We start from the raw sequence: 25,766 nt of genomic DNA, 5'->3' as shown, positions 1-25,766 counted from the left end.
ATTCAGATTTCACACTTGTTTTGACACCCGAGGATCAGTTCACAAAGTGCTTTCTTCTCACGGGGAGGGGAGAAGCTTAGACTCATAGGTTCAAACTACATGTTGTGTTAAATATGTGCTTTAGAGGAGATGCTTGTAGGTCTCTCTTTCTTTCACAAAAAAGCTCCCCCCTCCCTCAGTTGGATCAATTCAAGACCAAATCTGGACCACAGTTGAAACTAACAAGCTCAATATAAAAGTTTAATGTGACAGAATAACTGGCTTTTAAGGTTGTTGTTGTTATGTGCCTCCAGGTCGACTGCGACTTATGGCAACCCTATGAATCAGTGACCTCCAAGAGCATCTGTCATGAACCACCAAATCTTGTACGTTCAGGTCTGTTGCTTCCTTTATGGAATCAGTCCATCTCGTTTGGCCTTCCTCTTTTTCTACTCCCTGCTGTTTCCCCCAGCATTATTATCTTTTCTAATGAATCATGTCTTTTCATTATGTGTCCAAAGTATGATAACCTCAGTTTCTTCATTTTAGCTTCTAGTGACAGTTCTGGTTTAATTTGGTCTAACACCCAATTATTGGCCTTTTTTGCAGTCCATGGTATCCGCAAAGCTCTCCTCCAACACATTTCAAATGAGTTGATTTTTCTCTTACCCGCTTTTTTCACTGTCTAACTTTCACATCCATACATAGAAATTGGAAATACCATGGTCTGAATGATCCTGACTTTAGTGTTCAGTGATATATCTTTGCGTTTGAGGACCTTTTCTAGTTCTCTCACAGCTGCCCTCCCCAGTCCTAGCCTTCTTCTGATTTGTTGACTATGGTCTCCATTTTGGTTAATGACTGTGCCAAGGTATTGATAATCCTTGGCAAGTTCAATGTCCTCATTGTCAACTGTAAAGTTATATAAATCTTCTGTTGTCATTACTTTAGTCTTTTTGACGTTCAGCTGTAGTCCTGCTTTTGTGCTTTCCTCTTTAACTTTCATCAGCATTTGTTTCAAATCATTACTGGTTTCTGCTAGTCATTCATTCATTCATTCATTCATAATTCATTGGCAATCACTTGTGGCCATGTAAGATTGTCTTCCAAGATGGTTGGAAGATGCCTGTGCGTGAGTTTGTTTTATGTGGGGAGATCGGTGCACCACGATCAACACACAATCTTGACAGAAAAAGGCTTTGATCCAATGGCATGGATACCATGACGATTGGTAGTCTTTTATCTGCTGCAGCCTTCATCTGCCTTCACAGCCATTGTAACATACACAGTGTTAACCTCTGCCTGTTCTGCCGTTGAGGACTTTCTCGGATCGTTCTTTGTCTGGTTCCTCTCCCTTGACCTTACCGCCATGGGTGACCCTGCTGGGAGTACATGACTCCCGATGGCATCGCTCACAGGGTTCATTGGAACACGCAAGCCCGCCCACCACTGCAAGGTGACGATCCAGTAGTATGGTATCGTCTGTATATCTGAAATTGATATTTCTCCCTCCAATTTTCATACCCCCTTCATCTTGGTCCAATCCTGCTTTCCGTTTATGTTCTGTGTATAGATTAAATAAATAGGGTGATAAAATACACCCCTGTCTCATACCCTTTCCGATGGGGAACCAGTCAGTTTCTCCATATTCTGTCCTTACAGTAGCCTCTTGTGCAGAGTATAGGTTGCGCATCAGGACAATCAGATGCTGTGGCAACCCCATTTCTTTTAAAGCATTCCATAGTTTTTTAAGGTTACTAATCAAGAATGATTGCTATTTGTAATATAAGGGGTTTATCTTGTTAAAAAAAATTTTTTTTTGCAATATAGGACCCAAGCCACATTTATTAAGCATTGGGTATAATTTACGCTGAAGTCAGATGTCTTCTGTCATTACAGAGGACCCATAAAATAGCTGCAGGCTTATGTAGGAGAAAGCAAGCATGGGAAAGATTGTCACATCAGCAGGAGACTGTGAAACAAAGTGAACGAAACCAAGAATCCTGGAGACTCCTGGCATGCCTGGAGATAACCTGCGAAGTCTGCTGGATAACTTGAATTTATGTGATACATAGACTATATGACATGTAAATTTCACTCACATCGTTTGTATAGGTCTACTGTTTCCCTTAATTATTTCAGGAATTCTTCTGTTCCTGAAATGATTGAAACTTTTCACTAGATGATTCTTACTTATACAAGAAAGCCCACAGGAAGCTGATTAGATGTAGTCTAATCAAAACATCAGAATTATAAAAACTTACTATTGAGAAAGCACATATGTGATTTTCCTACACATTTAAAATTAATTTTATTGTAATTTTATACTATACAACTGGGACACATTTTTGAAACCCCTCTCCATCACTTTTGTTCAGAGTTCACACATTCAGTTCCTACACTTAGTTTAGAGAATCAGTATAAAGATGAATACATTTATTGTTCGATAAGTTTTTGCAGTATGGTTAATGCAGGGGTATGATTTAGTGTAGGGGTGGCAACCCTTTGGCCTTCTAGAAGTTGCTGGTCTACAACCCCCATCATCCCTGACTATTGGCCATGCTGGCTGAGGCTGATGAGATTGGAGTCCAACAACATCTGGAGAGCCACAGGTTAGCTCCTTCTGGTTTAGTGTGATGCCTGAATGTACCTACCATAGTCAGAACTCACTTTTGCTGGATTGTGCCCTTTGACTTAGAAGCATGATTCATTACGGGTGCAAGTCAGATACTGTTCACATGTTTATTATTTTTCAAAAAATGTAATTTTTCTGACTCAAGGTTTTCTGTTTAAGAGAGGGTTCTTTTTCTTTCTTTCTATAGGGTGGAGTTTGTTAAAAACATTACTCTTTGCTCAAAGCAGCTAACAACTGATTATACAGCTCTTTAGCTAAAGTTTCCAGGGTATCTGAAATACCTGTATTGCTCCTCTCAGGTTAATTCCTGTTTCAATGGCAACATAGTATGATGCTTGAAGAAATGTTCTTTGCAACAGAAGGGCAAAGAAAAGGAGGACTGCTAACACATAAGCATTGGCCAGGAATTCTTGAGATGAAATGAAGGAGACACCAAGTATTTCAGTCTGTAGGGGAAAAAAGGTCATTCAGAATCTATTTTGCTTTAGTACAATCCCTATAAATACAATACAATGTTAGAATATTCAAAACTGAAACAATAACTGAGTATAGTATTTCAGTGGATCAGAGAATCTTTTTGTTGAGATGAGAGACAAAGCTAGTAGTCAGGCCCAAAGATCAAGTCAGGACAACCAGGAGGCAGAATTGAGGAACAAGTGAGAAGTCAAGACTGGAGAACAATAGATACAGAAACACTCCAAAAGCGCAGGAATATTATGATGTTCAGGAAATGCTCAAATGCAACAAGAAGCCTTTTCTTAAATTCTTCCCTGTCCAGCAGGATTCAGTGACCAGTCTCAGTGGGTAGAGTCAGTCCAGGACCTAGGCTAACTTGTGGCTTTCCAGATGCTGTTAGACGACAATTTCCATTGTAGTTGGCCATGCTGGTTGGGTCTGATGGGAACTAATGCTGTAACCTCCAGTTTGGAAGCTCATCACACATAGCACCCATACACAGCTCCCAAGATTATCAGTGGACGTTCTTAAGATCTTGACAAGAATACAGCCGGATTTATGAGTCCCCAGCCAAGGACTGTCCAAACTGGTTTGCCACGTCGATAAGCACAAAATAGGTTAAAATGTGTATACTGAGAAGGATCACAGCAATGAAGTACCGTTTTGACACTTCCAGTCCTTGGAACATCTATTTCCAGGACAGTAAAGAGAACAAAATCTAAAGTGTATCTACCTCCTCACCTCACATGTATCAGGCAAGGCATTATTTGAGGAATAATCAGGGATGTTATTGGAGACAATAAGGCTACACACACACTCCTCCGCTTATAGCAGATAAATGTAGTTTTTCTCAGTCTGGAATTGTTCATGCTCATCCTCAACATGCTGCTTTCAAACTATATTGATTCTACATCCTCCTGTCCACAGTGGTGGGTATGGATATGCATTTGAAAACCCTCCCATTGATTAGGTTATCCACATCTTTTCCTCCCTGCACATTTCCCAGGTGAATGAAGAAGGAAGTGGTCATTGCAATTTTAGTATATGTCCAGCCACAACATCATTGGGCAGACATTGATACATCCCCCACATTGCCAGGACCACCTACATCTGTTTTCATACAGATATATTGTATACAAATGTATACAATGCAAAATCAATCTGCAATGAGGTTTTATTTTTGGAATCAAACCAGTTTCTCAAGAACCACTTTTCAGGGGCAAAAATATGCAATAGATATGTGGACTATGTAGAAAAACAAGTACTTACTCTTGATTGATTCTAGAATAAAATGTTGTGTGTCTGCAGCCTAAATGCCAAAAGGAACCCTGAAAAATCTCCTCCAGAACTTTGCAATCTGAACATTTTGACAAGCTTAGCCAGGCAACCAACTGTGAACATATGTAATCCCTTTTTCTGTAAAATGTAGTGCTTTTCTTAATAAGATACAAGATACCTTTTAGAAACATAAGACATAAACATTAAATGTGAAGAACAGAAGTTCAGATATTTTCAAAATTAAGTCTGATACTACAATTAAAAATGTGTCAGCTCTTTGAATGTTTGATCTTCATAGATCATTTGGAATATAATATGATTGCTTGTATGTTCCTCAGCACCAGAAAAGGCAAAGTTAAAGGCCATGAGAGAACGACAGTGACAGCAACTTAGGTTCTGAAGTGATATGTCATTGCTTAATTAGCTACCCTTGAGAGATGCTAAGGAGACTCCATGTGGTATAGTATTAGTTCTGTATTACAATTCTGCATCAAGAATAACCTTGAGAAGTATACATTCAATAAGACAAAATCTTAGTTTCACTGTGACTTTGTTTCACTGATTATTGCTAAATACAGTAATATCTCAGTTAACGAAGTACATGCGTTCCTGGACATCTTTAACAGAAACTTTGGTACCAGAGATAGGAATCACATGGAAAGAATAGGGATAGGTTCCTACACCACCAAAAAGAGCAGTTCAACATATTTCAGCAAACCTTTTTATTCAAAACTAACACTACACATATCTGAAATGAAGCAAGCAGGTCAGGTAAGCCTTGCTACAGACCACTTGAAGGCTTATTCCAAAATGCATCCAGGGATGCCTGCCTTACGTTTTTTCATTTATCATGTAGCACCTTGCTATAGCAATCTAAAGCTTTGAGCGCAGTTCTCCTCTAAGTACACTTGAGCAGGCAGGCAAGGGGCAGCCACCACCACTACCCTGTGCTTGGTCTCTCTCGCTGCTATCCTCCCCTACACTCAAGCAGACACATCTGCAGTAAATAATGCTTCCAGGGCACCCAAAGCACTGTTTACTGTGGAGGTGTCTGTGCCGCCTGGCAAGGAGCACCATTCCAGCTGTGTGTGAGAGAGCTGCCTGCAGAAGTTGCAATCAAGTAGACAAGGAGCCACATTCAGACTATGTCAGAGTGTGCACCTCCCTCACACCCCAAAATTTTTTGTTAAAAAGAAGCTTCTTTCCTGGAGGATTTCGTAACTGAGGTATTACTGTAATAATAATAATAAATCCTTTGGAATGTATGCTAAGAACCTAGTGCAGTACCTGCATATGAAGGGGTTTCCACAGTGTTCAACAGTGCTCACTTAGCATGCATGAATGCCTTGAGTATCTTGCACCAAAGAGGAAGAAAGAGCTGGACAGGAATAAGGGACTACTTAATCCCCATTATGCCCTAGCATGCTCCATGTTTTGTTGTAATATATTTTAAAGTCTGTTTTAATGATGATTTGGAGTATTTCTAATGCTTTTTTTTGCTGCCCTGGGCTCCTACTGGAAGGAAGGGCGGGATAGAAATCAAATAAATAAACGTGCATGAAAGCATGCCCATACACCAAGACAGCAAGGGGGTACAAGGCTGTACTGAGTCTTGCCATAATTGCTGTGCCCACATGGGACTGCACCTGCTAGTGTCTGACCAGATCTATTGATGATACTAATGGACATACTATAATTAAATTGTAGGGAAAAGATCTGTTCAAAACCAATATATTTCATCGAGTTACATGCTGGGGAATACTTGAACATGAGGGTTATATGTGCTATATAATGCTTGTGGGGAATTATCTAAGTTGGCAAATTAATGGTTTCCTAATGTGAAATTACACAATTCTGTCAGATCAATTCATTATTCCTTCACAATTTAAAGTTAACAAGTAACTTCAATCCTTGAATGAATTTGATTAACAATATGAGCTCTCATTTACTCTGGTTTAAACGGCTACTTAATTTACTACATCATTTCCCCCTCCCCTAATGTAAAAGCTTGAAATTCTATGGGCATGCCTGTACTATCAAAATATGTGTGTGTTTGGTTTGCTTGGCAAGCAACTTCTTTGTATCACAATATCTATTGCTTGAACTCCTGACAAATTAAATGTGATATCTATATGCTTAAATGGTATATGCTGTTTTATTTTTATGCATTTTGCTCAAATGTTTTATCTCCAAGTCAGATGTAAGATCTGCCACAAATGAAGTGATTAGAAAGTACATGGGAGGAATGTGGCATACCATCCTCAATATGTAGCAGTAGATGGTGCTAGACAAGTTACACTGAATGCCAGTATCAGAGAATCTATTCCTTTGTGGATATTTATTATAACGTGAAAAATGCATGACACTGAAATAGTAGTACAGATGATAGTTAAAACAAATGGAATGAACAGGGTACAAGGTACCATACAGAATAATAGAATTGGAATGAACTTTAAAGTTCATTTAGTCCAACCCTCTCTCAGTGCAGGAAATCCACCACTATAACATCCCTGACAAGTAGCCATCTAGTTTCTGCTTGAAAACCTTTAATGAAAGAGAGCCCAACATCTTCTGAGGTAGCTTGTTGTTGAACAGTTCATACCATCAGAAAGTTCTTTGTAATAAATCGTTTTTCTTGCAATTTGAACTCATTGGTTTGTGTCCTACCCTCTGGAGCAACAGAAAACAAATTTGCTCCATTATCTTTGTGTCAGCCCATCACTTCTTTCAAGATGGCTATCATATTGCCTCTTAACAATCTCTTCTCCAGGCTAAACATACCCTTTAACCTTTCCTCATAGGACTTGGTCTCTAGACCTCAAAGCACTGTGTTGTACAGCTAGTCAGAATTGTTCCTCCTCTCTTTCTCTTCACTTTCCCCCTTCTCTCTCTCCCCCCCCCTCTCTCTGTTTCTTTACTCCCTAAAGTATTATACTATTGTAGCATACTTCCATGTAGAGCTTGGTATGGGATGCAAGGGAGGAAAAAGCAAGGAGGAGGATAGAATGGAAGGGAAATGATATATATATGTATATATTTCTGGGATCCTGGATAGGATTCCTACAGAAAGGGCACCTAGTAGCTTATACAAATAAGGCTAAAAGAGCATCTCACTTATATTAGTGGAAGAACACAGATCTCTTGTAACTCAGGCTCTGGGTAAGACTATCTGCTATCTTGATTAAGCAGTATACATAGATTTTAAGCCATGCTGGAATACTGAACTTAATATTTCCAAAATTGTTAGATTATTAGAAAAAGAATACGCACATCTGAAGTGTAATGGAATAAAATATATGATTGTAAAAGAGTGATCGTAAAAAAAGCATTTGAAAGGCATTCTGTGTCTGTCTTCCTTGGGTTGGCTAAAATTAATTCTATATATCACTGGAGCCTTAAAACATCCCTTTTTTGTGCAGCACTTGGCTTTAAGCAAATCTAAACATTAAATATTTTGGAAAATCAATAATTGCTTGATAATGAATAATTGGGTAACAGCGCTTGTGGAGACTATCTTAGGCATTGGCCTGTCTGTTAGACTGGACTAGATATTGGCTGAACTGCTAAACCTCAGAATGTCTATTATCCATTCATAACATTCTTTTTCAAAGTTCATTCAGATTTGAAATACTGTTTGACGTTAGCGTCAGCAATTTTTTTGGAAGATGGCATATTTGCTGATAAAATTAATCATATGCTTATTTATGGTTCTGCCTTACAAAACTAATATGCTTTTATTATTCTGCTACCATGATCCTTTTCTTGTATACTGTTGACCTCTATTAGCCATTATTACTTCTGAGGTAACAATTCTGGATAATCCACATCATTTGTTTGATTTAGAATTTTCAAATATAAATGAGTTTCATATAAAAGCATTATTAGTTAGGAGTAAGGGTGACAAGGAACACATAAGGAACTAGTGATGTATGGGGAGTAGCACTGGGTTCTGTTTCTGCAATAATCGGATTTGCCATCAGATTAATTATTATTTCTGATATTCTCTATCTTGGAGGAGAGAATTTTGAAGTAGCAACTCTCTGCTCCTGGTTTCCAATTCATTCTTCTTTTTTCCTAATTCGTTTTTTAAAATTTGCTTTGAAATCATCGACAGTGTGAGTAATACTTTTATTGATCTACTTTTTATGTGACCTTTTCAAATGTGTATTCTCTTTCATTGATGTCAATGAAGTGTTGATTACAACTGACAGACAGAAAGCGGAGGGGGGGAATGAGGTGTTGATTGTAAGCAGCAGAGGGGGAGACACTGACTTGATTATCTGCTTTAATCTGCAATGCACTTGAAAAAGAATGTAAACAGGCAATATTTACAGAGTTCAGAATAATGTCTGATACCAATGGAGACTTGTGAATAAATAGCGATTATAATATCAATAATTCAGAGATCGGAAAAATGAAAAGATATTGGAGGAAAAAGGAATCGGATCAATAATGACCACTAGGGGGCCACACTTAAAAGCAAAACATAAAAAAGGAGAGGATTCCATCCCTAATGGGGAAAAAGATAGAGGGGGAGATGTGTTATTTTTCTCTCCTTTCCCAGAATTCCTCATCCAGTGGGCAAGAGGACCCTGAGAAGACACATCCTATGAACTCTCAGGAAGTGACACTTGGCCTCTTCAGTCTTCCCTCATCTGGTTGCTCTATTGAACCTGGCAGGTTCAGGAACCCTGGGAAAGCTGTACAGGCATACCTGTCATGGCCCCGTCAGAGGACTCCTCAGATGAGGACGACTCGGGAGTAACAGCAGCAGACCCAGGAGCAGCAGACTCAGAAGGAGACACGGAGGAGCCTCCTGAGAATCCAGCTCCTTCTCCCCCTCAGCTGCAGAGCACCCCAGATACAGCAGAGGCCCTGCAGCCAGACACAGACAGTGCACAGGACACTCCCCCCTCACCTGCAGAACGTAGACAGCAGAAGGTCAGGCAGAAGAGGGGCAGGCCTGTCTCCTTAAGGCCCAAATGCTGAGGGCTCCCACCTGCTGTCAACCCTGCTCTTGATAAGGCACACCTTGGCTGCAGCTTGTTGCTGACTGCAACGTCAGGCGTGGCTTGTGTGTTCCTAGTTTCCTGGCACCCTCTTTTGGACTGACCCCTTGGCACTTGATCCCGGACCTCTACTGACCTCACTTCTGGACTCCTGACTCGGCAAGTACGCTTCGGACAAGCCTGGCCCTTATCAGCTCCCCTCCTCCTAGACCTGGCAGATTTATGGCCAGACTGCCGGCTAAGGACTTTGCTTCCCTGCCAACCACCCAGGAATTTCCAGCCCCCCACCGGCACTGCTGACGCAGTGTAGAGCTGACAATACCCCACTTTAACGTTTGCAATGGGACCGGAGAGTATACTTAAAGCAAAAATAAATGTTAAGTGAAGCAATTGTCTTCACTTGTAGTGTGTGCAATCACCACTAGATGGCAGCGGTGTCATGCCAATAAAGTATACGTTATTGTGAAGCGGGATATGGGGACGAATGGAGCATGTACGTTATAGCGAGGCAACGTTAAGCGGGGTGTGCCTGTACTTATCCTTTAGCCAAGACAATCCCTGTTCCCTGAACGCTGGCACCCGAACACTGCCCTCTTCTGCTGGGAATATTCCCTAGTGATATGTGGGAAGAAAGCCCTCATGAAGGGATTGTTTTGATCTCTCCTGTAATATTCTTAAGTGGGTCCCTCGTGCATCTTCTCACGCAGTTGTACACCTTCCTGTTGACAATGTGCCATAGCAGACTCCAAATGAACAGTAGAATAGTTCCTTTATTAAACAGACAATAAACACAACTACCTCTGGGGCCACTGAATTGATAGAGGACTATGCACACAACATAGATCCGACCCACTGAGTCATAGGAGGATCAACGGCCACAATCAATCTGCTTTTAACCCTTTATATACCATATACCCTTTATATACCATATACACATACCCCTTTTCGGGGGAGGCAAAGATAGGAAAAGCTCCTCTCCTACACTGCCTGATTCTCCAGTCTATCATATATCTGTACACCGCATGGAAGAATGACCAAAGATGATATATTTTCAGAGGATAATCTAGGACAGGGAAGGCGAACTTCTTGAAATTTATTCTGTATTTTCAGGCACTATATTTTTACCTTATGCAACATGGTGGGCAATTTGAAGCTATGGGTGGGAAAATGTTAAGCACCCCCCTCCCAATTAAAAACAATAAACAGACACAAATATGACATCAGACTGTATTGTTGGTTTTTGTTCTTGTTTAAAAATTTAATAAAAATACATTTTTTAAAAAAAAACTGACATCAGAAATGACAACATTCAAAACCCAGGTGGTAGTGGACATCTCAACCTTTCAGGACATCTCTGTCACTGATGTTAACATGGCTATTCTTGCACAAAGGAACTTCAAAGGGAGACTGCAACATGAAACTCTGGAAGCACAAATTATCAGAAAGTTCTGTTCTATCACCTATTGCTTGAATTGAGATAATGGGTTTTAATCCCACTGTATGTGTTAACTGGCTTATCAGTCCCAGGAGGTTTGTGTTATGCTGTCCTGGGCTCCTACTGGGAGGAAGGGCGGGATATAACTTTAATAAATAAATAAATAAATAATTTCCAAAACTGCTTTGTGAAAGGCTACTGTTAATAATGGAACTTTTGTTGTTTGTAGGTTTTGCATTTTATTTTCCTGTGTCTTCAGTGTTTGAAAGCCCAACTCATGCAACTATGTGTGTGTATGTTTATCTATATCTATCTATCTATATCTGCAACTTAGAACATGCATCTGATTAAGTGAAGATGAACTCTTTTGCCACAATAGATCTATTAGTCTTTAAGGCGCCACAATACTTTTTGTTTTATTTTTGCTCCAACAGATTACCCGTCTGGAAATGGGTTTATAATTCATTATACATCATAAGTACACTAGCATATTGCAGAAAGGATGAAAACAGCAGTATATTGACTAATTAAAAACTTAAAATAAGTTCTACATCCTTGGCATAGGACAATCATTTCCATTCCATTATGACAGCAGAGGCAAATCCATTAAATGTAGAAGCCCTTCAATCAAACTGACTTGTTTATGAGTCTTTTAAAGAGACTGTGATGCACTAACTTGCAATAAGAATGCTATTTCTAATTCATAACCTCACACTTGCATTGAATCTGTGTTTTACAGAAGAATTGCCTTTTTCTTTCTTTCCTGGGAGTACAACAGAAAAGCATAGGCGTAATTTCTTTAATTGAGTATAATTTCCTGGGATAATAGCCTTCCAATGTGTGGTTTTATTGGATCGCCTCAAAGATTCTGATGGAAATTATTTGTCGCAGTAGAATCTGTTTTTCTTTATTGCTGTGTAAAAAGCATGCTGTTCAGATCAACCTCCTTTCCATTCTACAGCATCTTCAATATAGGAATTGAGGTACCAGTCCACAGAAAACTTGCTTGCTTAAATACATCCCTGTTTAAGTTAGTTATGTTTAAACTTGGGGCCACAAAAGCACAGGGTTTATCAAGCTAGTGCTCCCTTTATGGTCTGGAACAGGGGTGGCTACCCTTTTTGGGCCCAAGGGCTATATTAATCTATGGCCAACCCTCTGGAAATGTGAGTTTGACAAGGCTGTTGTAAAAGAAAACAAATATACATATTAAAAATAATAATACAAAAATAGTACCTGGGGGCGGAAGGTGTTGTTCCCTTTTCCAACATGGTGAACAATTCCGGAGATACAAAGTGGACCAGCAAATCCAAGCAAATCTGCCAGAATACGGAAAGTGCTGCTTAGGATTAAAGGTCTTCCAAAGGCAAAACAGAGGGCACACCAGATAGACTTGGATCCTTGTGGATGTAGAGTGTTTTTATTCTGTCATAAATTTTTAAAAAAATTAATAGGAAGAATGTCATATTCCAAACTGATTAATAACATTTGCAATCCATTTTATAACCCTCTGACTTGAGTTAATGCTATGCCAAAGTATGTGAGAACTTTTATTTCTCTTGAAAAGCCATCATCATAAATTTATTATTAATGTATAAAACACCTAAAATTTACTAAATACTGCACATATCCCACAGGTCTACATGCATGACACAAAAGGAAAAGGGGAGGGAAGGGAAGAGGAAAATAAGCAAACATGCACCAATACAATAATTGTGCTGTAACAAAACAATGCATTTAAAGTTGAGCCAAAGAAATCAGTACTGGTAAAATGTTAGTAAAATTCTGCTATATTAAGTTATTAAAGCTTTTCCTTACATAAAAATATTTTAGACATAAATTAGTTTAACTTCCAAAATATCGTGGGCCAGATTTCCAATCCTTATTCATTTTGATAGGTTAATAGCAGTGAGACACTTTTGTACTTGATTGCATAGCATATAGCTCCAATTCAACAATCTCAATGGTGGCCTCCAAATTATGGAATGATCTTCTTGACAAGGTGCGCCTGGCACTAACACTGTTCTTTTTGGCATCAGGTCAAGACTTTCCTCTTCTCCCAGGCATTTTAGCATGTGTTTTTAAATTGCTTTTTAAAAATGTGTTTTTAAATTTGTATATTTGTTTTTAATGTTTTTAATTGTTGTAAACTGCCCAGAGAGCTTCGGCTATGGGGCGGTATATAAATGCAATAAATAAATAAATAAATAATTTCAATGTGTGAGCAATCCATTGCATGGCATGGTGCTCTTCTGTCAGGATTCATCAGTGGACGTGGGTGGCCTGCATGCAAAGGGAGCGGTGTATAGAGCTGCTCCCATCAATGAAGTAAATATTATTATTATTATTATTATTTATTTATTATTTATTTGATTTTTATACCGCCCAAAGCCAGAGGCTCTCTGGGCGGTGCACAGCATAGAGTAAATACAATACAATAAATACAATAAAATAGCAAAACACTAAAAACATACATTTTAAGCATTTAACAGCCTGGTATATATTAACAACAATAAAATATGTTAAAATGCCTGGGAAAATAAAAAGGTTTTAACCTGGCGCCGAAAGGATAGAAGTGTAGGCGCCAGGCGCACCTCGTCACAAAGACTATTCCATAGTTCGGGGACCACCACTGAAAAGGCCCTCGATCTCGTTACAACCCTCCAAGCCTCTCTGTGAGTCGGAACTCGGAGGAGGGCCTTTGATGTTGAACGTAGTGAGCGGGTAGGTTCATATCGGGAGAGGCGTTCCGCCAGGTATTGTGGTCCCGCACCGTGTAAGGCTTTATAAGTCAAAACTAGCACTTTGAATTTGGCCCGGAAACAGATAGGTAGCCAGTGCAAACGCACCAGAACAGGTGTTATGTGTGCGGACCGTCTGGTCCTCGTCAACAGTCTGGCTGCTGCGTTTTGCACTAGCTGTAGTTTCCGGACTGTTTTCAAAGGCAGCCCCACGTAGAGAGCATTGGAGTAGTCCAATCTAGAGGTTACCAGAGCATGCACAACTGAGGCGAGGTCGTCGCTGTCCAGATAAGGAGGCCCATGCATATAGGAACTACATGTGTATGTGTAACTGGAAAGAATAAGGGCCAAATTAGACTCCACATGTTACTGAGCGCAGTACAATGTTTTGCTTTTAGCATTTAAAGCCCTAAACAACTTGGGACCAGGATATCTAAGGGAGTGCCTCACCCAAAATATATGTGCCCAGCAATTGCACTCTGTCCTCAGATGAGACATTGCTGAGAGTACCATTTATCTCAAAGGTGCACTTAGCCTGTACTAGAAACTGGGCTTTTACTGTTACAGCTTTAGCCTTCTGGAACCAATTACCAGCCAAAATCAGACAAGCACCTAGTGTGATGATGTTCAGATGCCTACTGAAGATACTGTATTTTAGGAAGACTTTTTCTGAAGTGTAACCCACTCATTTGCAGAATATCAGTTTTATATATGATGAAATTGTTTTGCTGTTTTTGAAGTTTATCTGGATAGGTTTTAAAAATTTTGGGATATTGAATTAACTGCATTGTTTTTAGAGCTTGTGTCTGTGTGCGTTTCATTCTGTTTTTATCTTGAACACCACTTCAATAGCTTTAAGCTGTGAAGCGGTCTACACATTTGTATAACAACAAGGGATTTAGACCGGTAACTCGTTATGCCTTGTTTGGCCGTAAAATGTAATTCCTGTACACTTATTTTTTTCAGACTCTCAAAATTTGCATCTGTCTGGAACATATTTTCTTTCTTTCTCAAATATTATATTATTATATTATTTATGCTTTTTTATATCTTTTTATTATTTCTTAATGGAGAATGTAATGTGGTGACTGGGCTGGAAAACCTCTCTTCACATGTGATGCTGAGATATTATTTGTCTACATGCTTCCTTAAGCAATTTCACTTGAGGCAAGATTATTTCAGATAATAATCATTACAACGATAAAATGCTCTTGGTTTTGTATTTTCCAGTATAATCATGGTAGGTTAGGATAGGTTATATCAGTTTTCAGCAAAATTTCTATTCAAGAAATCATTTGTGTGCATTCACATGAAAGGTTTTGTCACAATGGGTTAACCCTGAGTCATCCAAGAATCTAACCTCATCTCACATGACTGATATTCCCAAAGTACATGAATGACTCCAGAGAAAGTTTTCTCACAGGAATCTGTCCAGGCCCCAATGCGGAGACCTGAAATGGCATGTCAGAATATGTATAAACTTTCTGCTGGGGTAATTCATGCACTTACAATAACCATGTGTCAATATTCAGATAAGTATGTGAGTAACTTAGTGTGCCAGAAGGCTTTTGACTTTTTCCCATAAACAGATCGACAAGGCATCTTTGAAATATGAACAGTATGCAACATAGTAAGGATCTGCTGTTCATAGAAATAAACTCAAAAGTGCCAAAAGTGCTTAAGCTCCTTGGTGAACCTAAAGGAATTTTATGAATGTAAAAATATAAACTCCTCCACAAGACGTTTTCCTTTGGCAATGAAGGCTTCCAAGCATGCTATAAAACTTTCATTGCAGAGTCAAGAACTTAGAACGATCCCTCAGCTTTAGATAGCTCTCTTGGATGTCATTTTTTGCCTCATAATGTGATAAAATTGGGGAGATGTGTGAAAGGAGGATAATGGCACTGGCAGTCTAGATGTTTAGAAGTGGTGCTCTGGGCTAGGTCTTGAATACCTTTTTTAAAAAAGCAAACACTTCTTTACCCCAAGAGTCATTCAAAATGATTTGGCAAGACCCAGTCCATATCAAATTGAGATGGACAGGTTTCACCCATCATTACTGATATATTATACACACATACAAACACATAGTGCTGCTATTTTTGTAAAAAAATGAAGTGTTGATACTCATATCTTGATAAAAGTGCTGTAGGTGCCAGCACAAAATGAGTGCCTTGAGCAGCCAAAAAAGAGGTGCCAGTACTTCGTACTGGTGAGTATACATATCCTGCCCAGGGCAGTAAACAAGAAGTAATAAAATTTCTTAAATCCAGATGCAGACTGGGAAAGATCTCTATTTTAAAGGCTTGTTGGAATAGGAAGATCCTCAATAGGCCTCAAAAAGACAACAGAGATGGCACCTATCTAATATTTAACAAGAAGGAATTCCAAAGGATACCTGCCACAACACCATAAGTCCACTTACTATATTGTATAAAACAGACCTCCTGAAAGCACAATGATCAACTGGGGTATATAAGGGGTGAGATGATCTTTTAGGTACACACACCCATATGGATCTATATCTGCCATGTGGATCTGTATACACGTATACACATGTATATATGCAATTATATACAATGATACATATGAAATACATACAATTTATTATTTATTTATTATTTTATTTATATCCTGCCCTTCCTCCCAGCAGGAGCCCAGGGCAGCAAACAAAAGCACTAAAAACACTTTAAAACATCATAAAAACAGACTTTAAAATACATTAAAACAAAATAATTTTAAAAACATTTCTTTAAAAGCTTTCAAGACATCTCTTTTAAAAAAGGTTAAAAACATACTATTTTTTTTTTTTTTAAAAGGTTTAAAAATATATTAAAAAGCAATTTCAACACAGATGCAGACTGGGACAAGGTCTCAACTTAAAAGGCTTGTTGAAAGAGGAAGGACTTCAATAGGCACCGAAAAGATAACAGAGATGGTGCCTGTCTAATATTTAAGGGGAGGGAATTCCACAGGGTGGGTGCTGCCACACTAACGGTCCATTTCCTATGTTGTGCAGAATGGACCTCCGGATAAGATGGTATCTGCAGGAGGCCCTCACCTGCAGAGTGCAGTGATTGACTGGATATATAAGGGATAAGAGGGTCTTTCAGGTATCCTGCTCCCGAGCTGTATAGGGCTTTGTACACCAAGACTAGAATCTTGAACTTGGCCCGGTAGCAAATGGGCAGCCAGTGCAATTCTTTCAGCAGCGCGGTGACATGTTGGCAATACCCTGCCCCAGTGAGCAGTCTCGCCGCTGCATTTTTCACCAGCTGCAGCTTCCGGACCAACCTCAAGGGCAGCCCAACATAGAGTGCATTACAGTAATCGAGACTAGAGGTTACCAGTGAGTGGACAACAGTGGTCAGGCTATCCTGGTCCAGAAATGGCCGCAGCTGTCTTACCAGCCAAAGCTGGTAAAAGGCACTCCTAGCCACTGAGGTCACCTGGGCCTCTAGTGACAAAGATGGATCCAGGAGCACCCCCACACTACGGACCTGCTCTTTCAGAGGGGGTACAACCTGATCCAAAGCAGGCAACTGACCAATTATCCGAATTCGGGAACCACCAACCCACAGCATCTCCATCTTGCTAGGATTCAGAGTCAGTTTATTGGCCCTCATCCAGCCCACCACCGACTCCAGGCAGCGGTCCAGGGCTTGCACGGCCTCTCCCGATTCAGATGTTACAGAGAAATAGAACTGGGTATCATCAGCATACTGCTGACACCTCGCCATAAATCTCCTGATGACCGCTCCCAAAGGCTTCATATAGATGTTAAACAGCATGGGAGACAAGATGGTACCCTGTGCACCCCACAGCACAACTGCCAGGGGGCTGAAAGACAATTGCCCAATGCTATTCTCTGAAAATGACTTTGGAGATAGGATCAGAACCATTGTAAAACAGTGCCTCCAATACCCATCTCACCAAGTTGACCCAGAAGGATACCATGGTCAATGGTATCAAAAGCTGCTGAGAGATCAAGTAAGAGTAACGATTGACTCACTTTGTACTGCTTTATGTTGCTATGATTTGGAATGAATGAAAATTCTTGAAGCCAGAAACACAGTTGTGCATAACCCTCCTTTTCTATTCATACCTTTTGTGCTTCAAAGGCCTCATTAAGGTGCATGTAATTTGTCAAAGCTCTCATGGCAATAGGCAGCTTTCCTATGGCTTTCAAGTCTATTGGTTTCTTGTGGGCTGTTTTAATGAATGTATTCATCCACCAATATGTTCCTTTGGACAGCAGATTCACAAAAGGTTGCAGGAATCTGACTCCAAGATCCTGAAGGTCCTCAGGGGGCTTAACTTCCTTAGGCTTTTTGAAGAAAACATATCTCTAAACAAAGGTAAAAACAATCTTATGCAAGTTAATGGAAAGAGAGAGGAAAGAACACGATAGTGTAATATAAGTAATTCCCCTGTCAAGCCACCATGTATTTTAAGGCTTGTATTTTCAATTGATTCCCTGCTTTCCAGTGTTTAATTGCTTGACAAGCAGTAAAAATTTGGCTGGAGACTGCTGTATTTCTGGATAGAACATATTTCTTAAGCAGTATTTTATCCTGGGAGTCGAAACAGAAGTAAAGCCCATTATGGACAGGATCCAGAAACATTAAGCACATTTAACTTGCCATTATTTCATAGTTTTGCAATATAACCAGTAACATGCTGATGTTGATGCCTGGGAAGATGGCAGGGGAACAGTCAAGGAGCCTTGCCTTGCACAATGTTGAAACAGTTTGTCATTTAGTCTAGTTTAATTATAATTAACACACTGACTTATAAAGCTGTATGAGGCTAAACTTTATGTTCACCAAGAAACATGAAAAAGAATGTGACCTAACTGAGACTAAGTGGATATCATTGTGATGTCCCCTCCCCACAACTTCTAAGAAAACAGATATGAAAATCTATATTCTTGAGACATCAGAAATACAAGTTTGTTCTAGGAGTAACCACTGATGGACAAAATCAATAACTTTGTTTTTACCAGGAGTCTTTATTTAGTCTGACTTCAGATTGTTCTTTGGTAAATGAGTGCCATATAGTATGAGTCCCATATAGTCTGGCATCTATTAAATATATAATATGGCTGGGGCCATACCATGCCTCTCCTTCAAGTGGTTTTGACTGAGTGGAGTGCTGGGCAGATGACTACAGAAGGAAGTCTCACATAAAGTACACCAACACCAAGACTGAAGTGCTTTCCCCCGTCCGCATTCTGGTCACATGTTGGGGAAACGAAAGGATTTGGATCCAGCAGATCCAAAGTCTTCCCCAATCCACACAAATCTGCCTTTGGAACACCTCCTTTTTGCTCTCCTCATCATCAGGGCACCCACGGTGAAGGAGGGACATGCCTGCAGATTTAGCAAAATCCTATGCCCACTTAGGAGAACCTAATTAGCTATAGCTTTTATTGTTTTATACTGCATTTTATCATCCCCCTTTCTGTTTTGTGAGCCGCAAAGAACTCTTGTTCAGGGGTGGCTGTATAAATGTAATTAATAGAATGTAATATGATATAAATTATCAGGACACGTAACTTACCCTCACTCTGATCACATTAATTTCTACAAGTAGCAACATTCCATAAAGAATTACTAAGAGTCCTGTGAGGCAGAATCGAAGCTGGAGGGGTCCAATATTATTATCACAAAACTTTACAAATTTGATAGTTTTGGTTATAAAAGCTAAAGTCCAGTAGACTAGCAAGGCTGTTGAAAGAAGAACAAAGCACAAGTCAGTACTTCAGAGTTACGCTATGACAAACAAAATTACAAGATTGTTCAAAGAATCTAGCCTAAAGATGTGTTTCATAAATTAATTTCTATAATGTTGGAAATTCTATAGTTTTGACTAAGCTTGCAACCAAAAGCACAAATAAATATAATCATTCTCAGATTTAGTTATAATTTATCAGTTTTTCATAATACTTTGTACAGTTTCAGTTAAGTATGCTGAAACTAATTGGTGAAACTAACTCAAAAACACATTTTAGAGAAATTCCAACCAACTCTTATATGAGTTTGCCTGAAAATAAAGTATTCTTATTCTCTTCCCTAGCCCCCTTCACAAGAACATTATTAGTCAGAAATAACAAGACAAATATAACCCCACCAAAAGCTTGTTACCACCAACTACTAAATACAATGACATCTGAACACAGCTGAAGCAAGAAATGCCTGGGGGGGGAAACACATTTTTTTCTCTCTGTATGAGCACCTGAAAGCTGCCACAAAGGTACTATTGCAGCCCAGTGCACTGAAGAGCACATTTCCCAGACAACAATTCTAAAAAAAAAATAAGAAAAAAACCCACTATTGTTTGTTTGTTTATTTATTTATTACATTTATATCCTGTCTTTCCTCCCATCAGGAGCCCACAACGGCAAACAAAAACACTGAAAACACTCTTAAGACATCTTAAAAACGGCCATCAAAACATCTTTAAAAACATATTAAAACAAAACATTTTAATAACATATTTAAAAAAAAAATCTTAAAAAGCAAATCCAATACAGATGCAGACTGGGATAAATTCTCTACTTAAAAGGCTTGTTGAAAGAGGAAGGTCTTCAGCAGCCACTGAAAAGATAACAGAGATGGTGCCTGTCTAATATTTAAGGGGACATAATTCCAAAGGTAGGTGCCACTGCACTAAAGATCCACTTCCTATGTTGTGCAGAACAGACCTCCTGATAAGATGGTATCTGCAGGAGGCCCTCACCTGCACAGCATAGTGATCAACTGGGTATATAAGGGGTAAGATGATCTTTCAGGTATCCTGGTCCCAAGCTGTACACCAAAACCAGAACCTTGAACTTGGCCCAGTAGCTAATGGAAGCCAGTGCAATTCTTTCAGCAGCAGAATTACATATTGGTGATACCCTGCCCAAGTGAGCAGTCTTGCTGCCGCATTTTGCACTAGCTGCAGCTTCCGGACCAACCTCAAGGCAATCCATCACAGAGCATATTACAGTAATCCAGCCTGAAGGATACCAGTGCATAGACAACAGTGGTCAGTCTATCCCAGTCCAGAAATAATAATAATAAATAATAATAAATTTAATTTCTGTGTCGCCTATCTGGCCAAAGGCCACTCTAGGCGACGTACAAAACAGTTAAAACACAATGAGATAAAATACAATAATACAATAAAAAACAGTATGAGAATAATACAGCGGCAAATGGCCACAGGTGTCTTACTAGCTGAAGCTGGTAAAAGGCACTCCTAGCCACTGAGGTCACCTGGGCCTCTAGCGACAAAGATGGATCCAGGAGCACCCCCAGACTACGGACCTGCTCTTTCAGAGGGAGTACAACCCCATCCAAAGCAGGAAACTGACCAATTATCCAAACTTGGGAACCACCAACCCACAGCATCATCTTGCTAGGATTCAGACTCAGTTTATTGGCCTTCATCCACGCCACCACCAAGTCCAGTCACTGGTCCAGGGCTTGCATGGCTTCTCCCGATTCAGATGTTACAGAGAAACAGAGCTTGGTATCATCAGCATACTGCTGGCATTTCACCCCAAATCTCCCGATGACCGCTCCCAAGGGCTTCATATAAATGTTAAACAGCATTGGGGACGAGATGGTTTTCTGCGGCACCCCACAGTACAACTGCCAGGAGGCTGAAAAACAATCACCCAATACTATTCTCTGAAAACAACCATGGTCAATTATATTAAAAGCCACCAAGAGATCAATTAAAAATAACAGGGTAATCGTCCTTCTCCCAATAATGGTCATCCATCAGGGTGACCAAGGCCGATTCAGCGCTATAACCAGGGCTGAGAATAGGTCATGGTAATCTGTTTCATCCAAGAGTACTTGCAATTGCTGTGCAACAACCCTCTCAATCATGTTCCCTAAAAAGGGGGTATTTGCAACTGGGCAGTAGTTATCGCAAACCAATGGGTCCAGGATGGATTTTTCCGGAGCAGTTGGATCACCGCCTCTTTCAGGGCAGCTAGGGCTAATCCCTCCCACAATGACTTGTTGACCACACCCTGGATCTACTTGGTCATACCCCCTCAGCTTTAATAAGCCAAGAAACACAAGGGTCGAGAGGGCATGTTGCACAATTGTTGTACAATACATTGTAGCAGCCAGCACCAGGCAGGACCATTTAAATCAGATATGGGGAACCTATCCCCTCTAGATGTTGTTAGACTACAACTCTCATCATCTTGGCTATGCTGGCTGGAGCTGTTTGGAGTTGGAGTCCAACAGCATCTTGAGAGTTGCAGGTTCAAATGAAATGGGTAAACCTTAGTAATTAATGATAAAATACATATATACAGAGCAGAGTTATGGAGTTGTGGTATAGTTTTATAAAGATCCCAGTCTTATCTGTTTCATTGCTCTCTTGTTCTGCTTTGATCATATCACTAAATACATTAACTATCCCAACTTGTTTTCTATATTATCAGCAGGAAGGTCAGGACAGAAATTTAAGAATGAGTAAATGAATAAACATTTCCAGAGGAGTCTTTTGCAGCAAAAACAACAGATTGCCCCCACACCCGCCAAAGAAGACTCGTGAGATGTGGCATGGTTTAAATGTTATATTTAATATATATAACATAATCTGAATCAGAATTCAAACATATCCAATGTTAATTTATAACTGCTTATAAATCACAGTCAGGTGAGGAATTGCACTATTCTGGTGGGGATGGAATCCCTCCAGTCTCCTGGGCATGCATCACAGCTGATAGCTGTGGGTTCTGATGCAAGGATATGGGCCAAGACTTCCTCCTTGCCCAGTGAACCTTGGGAGCGGTTTGGCATGCGCATTCTGGTCCCGCTGTACAAGCGTTCACCCCAATGCGCATGACAATCCACAGGGGCATCCACCAGTTATCCACAGACCGGAGTCCTGCAAGATTCCTGAGGAGGCGCCCTTACCCAAAATGCCTCAGAATACCTACCTCTCTCTCCACCAAATTCCTCACCTGCCCAAACTCAATGCCACAAGATGTGTATAGCTCATGTTTATACACCTTGCCCCACAAACCCCAACAACTCTAACCCCTTATGTAAATCCTCTAAGAACATGTCACACCCAAGTTCAGAAAGATGAATGCCATCCTCCCTAAAGAGATGAGGATAGTCGACACCCCTTCCTCAGCACAAACTTCTGAATTCTCCGGTTCACCCTACGCCTAGCTCTATCAATTTTATTGGGGTGAACCGCCTCGCTCCAATAGGGCAGACCAGACAACTAGAAGATGGGGGAAAGTACTTCTGACCCACTCTAAGTCTTGTGGCACCTTAAAGATTAACAAATTTCTTATGCCATAAGCTTTAATGGGCTACAGTCTACTTCATCAGATGCACCCCCTTCCTCAGAACTACAGACTAATTAGTCTGTTGGGTATATTTTCCTAAGACATGCACTACTTTCTTACTTAACAGTGAGTCTCCTGCAACTGTATTTTATTTGAAGAGCAAGTTGTCTTTAGCAATTCCTATTCCACTATTGATTTGTGTTGCACTTTGTTTCATTTTACCAGGAAAACTGATAAAAATAATCCAAAGCTTTTTGCACTGTTTGTTGACCTATTGCCACATCTTGATTCAATAGAAAGAAACAGTCAATGGGATCAATTGTTTACCCTTGATATACTGTAGACCCTAGGTTATTGATGCTTCTTTATCAAACTATGTATCAAAATACTGTTTTCAAAATTCTGTCTGACTCAGTTCCAGCTATGAAGGGAGTTAAACAAAGGTGTGTTTGGGCACCTTTTCTTTTCAGTCTTTATGGTAATGACTTGGCCAAATTGCTTGGTAAATTGCATGAATGCCAGCCTGCCATAGGAAACACAAAGATCAGTATTGTTCTGTATGCAGATGATATGGATATTATCCCTGACCAGGGCTGGTCTGAAAAAGTAGACAGACCTGTTGGCTAAATTTTATTACAAGAAACAACGTAATATTAATTTTTATCCAAACTAAAGTGGTTTATTTATTTATTTATTTATTGCACTTGTATAGCACCCCATAGCTGAAGTTCTCTGGGCGGTTTACAGCAATCAAAAACATTAAAACAAATACACAATTTAAAAATATATTTTAAAAACAATTTAAAACACAATTTTAAAATTCAAAACAATATAAAAACAATTTAAAAACACATGCTAAAATGCTTGGGAGAAGAGGAAAGTCTTGACCTGGCGCGGAAAAGATAACAGTGTTGGTGCCAGGTGCACCTCATATTTTATTTGGTAAGTGATTTCCTACATTTGACTGGGCAATTTCTAATAATCCCATCCAACAGGTTAAACCATTTAAGGGTTCGCTTCATAGCTAATTCCTCTTGGAAGTTCCATCAGGTTGCCACTCTTAGTAATGAACAGTCTTGTTGGAGCTTTGAAGTTCTTGTATACCAAGTGACTTTTATCTAACATAGTTACTCCACCAGTGCAAGGATATCTGTTTATGCAACAGATTCATTCATTCATTCAATCAATCAATTAATATCCTACCCTTCCTCCCTGTAGGAGCCAAGGGTGGTAATTTCCCCCCTCTTCCTACCATGTGTGCCCTGTGCCCTCCCTAAATCCATTCCAGAGGGTTGGAGGAACCCCGGAACAGATTTAGGGGGCAGAGGGGGAAAGTTACATAGTGTAAGCACATATCCTTGTACCAATGGAATATGTTAATTGGATAGTACCCAATGTGGACAACTAGTTGCCCAGTCCTTAAAATCTTTTGGCCAGGATATTTGTGTTATCAAAAACTGTTTTGTTAACTACTGCTGTTATTAAAGCAATTATCCCTGTCTATACTTTTCTATATTTCCATCTGATCTCCCTTTTCACAATCCCCCCAAATTATTATTAGTATTATATATACAGGCATACCCCGCTTAACGTCACTTCACTTAACGTAGCCTCGCTATAACCTACATGCTCCATATGCCTGTATTTCTCCAGAAACGCAGCGCAGCAGCAGAGGCTTTAGTGCGTAGGGGTGGAAATAGATGCGATGGCGCCACTGCAAATCAGCTGGGAGGCGCGATCACGATCAGCTGGGAGGCACGGCAGTGCAGCAGCAGAAGCTTTAGAGCACAGGGGTGGAAATAGATGCAATCGCGCCACCACAAATCAGCTGGGAGGCACGACTGCGATCAGCTGAGAGGCGCGGCAGCGCAGCAGCAGCGGCTTTAGCGAGGGGCTTTGAAGCTCGGCATGAAGGAGAGGTAAAAAAAAGTTTTAAAAGGTAGTGCTTCACTTTAAGGACATTTTTGGTTTACGTACTTGCTCTGGTCCCATTGAGTACGTTAATGCGAGGTATTACTGTACTATAGTCAGCATGGATTTTTTGCATTCCACAATGTTAAATTGAAAATAACTCCCATGCCATTCTGATGCTTCCCATAAGCTCCTTTCAAAACAAAACTTATAGTCCTGAACTCAGAAACGCTTGCTTAACAACCCTCTAAATTTTCTTGGCAATACGCAAAACAGTCAGAGAGAATAGAGAGTTCAAAATGTAAAAAGAGAAAAAAACCAGAAAAAGAAAAAACTTTTTCCTCTGAGAGTTCTGATAATTTGTTGAAATTAATTAAAAATCAGACATGTTCACAGAGTACCTGTAATCCTATTACTGACCTTGCTCCATACTCTGACCTTCATCTTCTGCAGTTTATAAGTTTAAAAAATGCCTGGCTGATTTTTAATTAATTTAAGAAATTTTGCATTGAACTCAATGATAAGCCTGGGCATGCTCAGTAAGAACCAACTGTCAGGCTCAAGAACTAAAAGTCAGGCTCAAAGCTGCTGGGCTTGCCTAATCAGGAGGCCACACCCGCACCAGACCTTCATTTCACTTTAGACAGTCATGGCTTCCCCCAAAGAATCCTGGAAGTGTAGTTTGTGAAGGCTGCTAAGAGGAGATTCCTATTCCTCTGACAGAGCTCCAGTGGCCAGAGAGGTTTAACAGTCACTCTGATTGAAACTCTGTGAGGGAACAGGACATCATTTAGCAGCTCTCAGCACCCTTCACTAACTACACTTTCCAGGATTCTTTGGGGGAAGCCATGACTGTCTAAAGTGAAATAAAAGTCTGGAGTAGATGCGGTCAGGGACAGCTTTGGTTTAAATTTGGGTGGGAGGCTACATGTGCCTGCTGTAGAATAAAAAGGTGGGGGAAACCCTGAAAAAGAATGATACTGTTCACAATGTTTTCCTATTGGAAAGG

General features: G+C 40.0%; 1 protein-coding gene across 4 annotated transcripts in view; it reads right to left on the bottom strand.

The window, feature by feature from the left end:
• ABCC8 (ATP binding cassette subfamily C member 8) overlaps positions 1 to 25,766 on the bottom strand; it is a 156,842-nt gene that overhangs the window by 101,867 nt on the left and 29,209 nt on the right. For 3 of the 4 annotated variants that reach the window (XM_061610242.1, XM_061610243.1, XM_061610245.1), the window contains 4 exons: positions 19,096 to 19,262; positions 17,639 to 17,881; positions 12,029 to 12,217; positions 2,896 to 3,060 (listed from right to left, as the gene is read on the bottom strand). In XM_061610242.1, coding sequence (XP_061466226.1) covers positions 2,896 to 3,060; positions 12,029 to 12,217; positions 17,639 to 17,881; positions 19,096 to 19,262 — 764 coding nt within the window. The remainder of the gene's footprint in view (positions 1 to 2,895; positions 3,061 to 12,028; positions 12,218 to 17,638; positions 17,882 to 19,095; positions 19,263 to 25,766) is intronic. The other variant, XM_061610244.1, reaches the window with a different exon arrangement.

The sequence above is a fragment of the Rhineura floridana genome, chromosome 2 (assembly GCF_030035675.1).
Source record: "Rhineura floridana isolate rRhiFlo1 chromosome 2, rRhiFlo1.hap2, whole genome shotgun sequence".
Classification (NCBI taxonomy): Eukaryota; Metazoa; Chordata; class Lepidosauria; order Squamata; family Rhineuridae; genus Rhineura; species Rhineura floridana.
The sequence above is the reverse complement of the archived record's forward strand: the minus strand, read 5'-3'. Positions and strand labels throughout refer to the sequence as shown.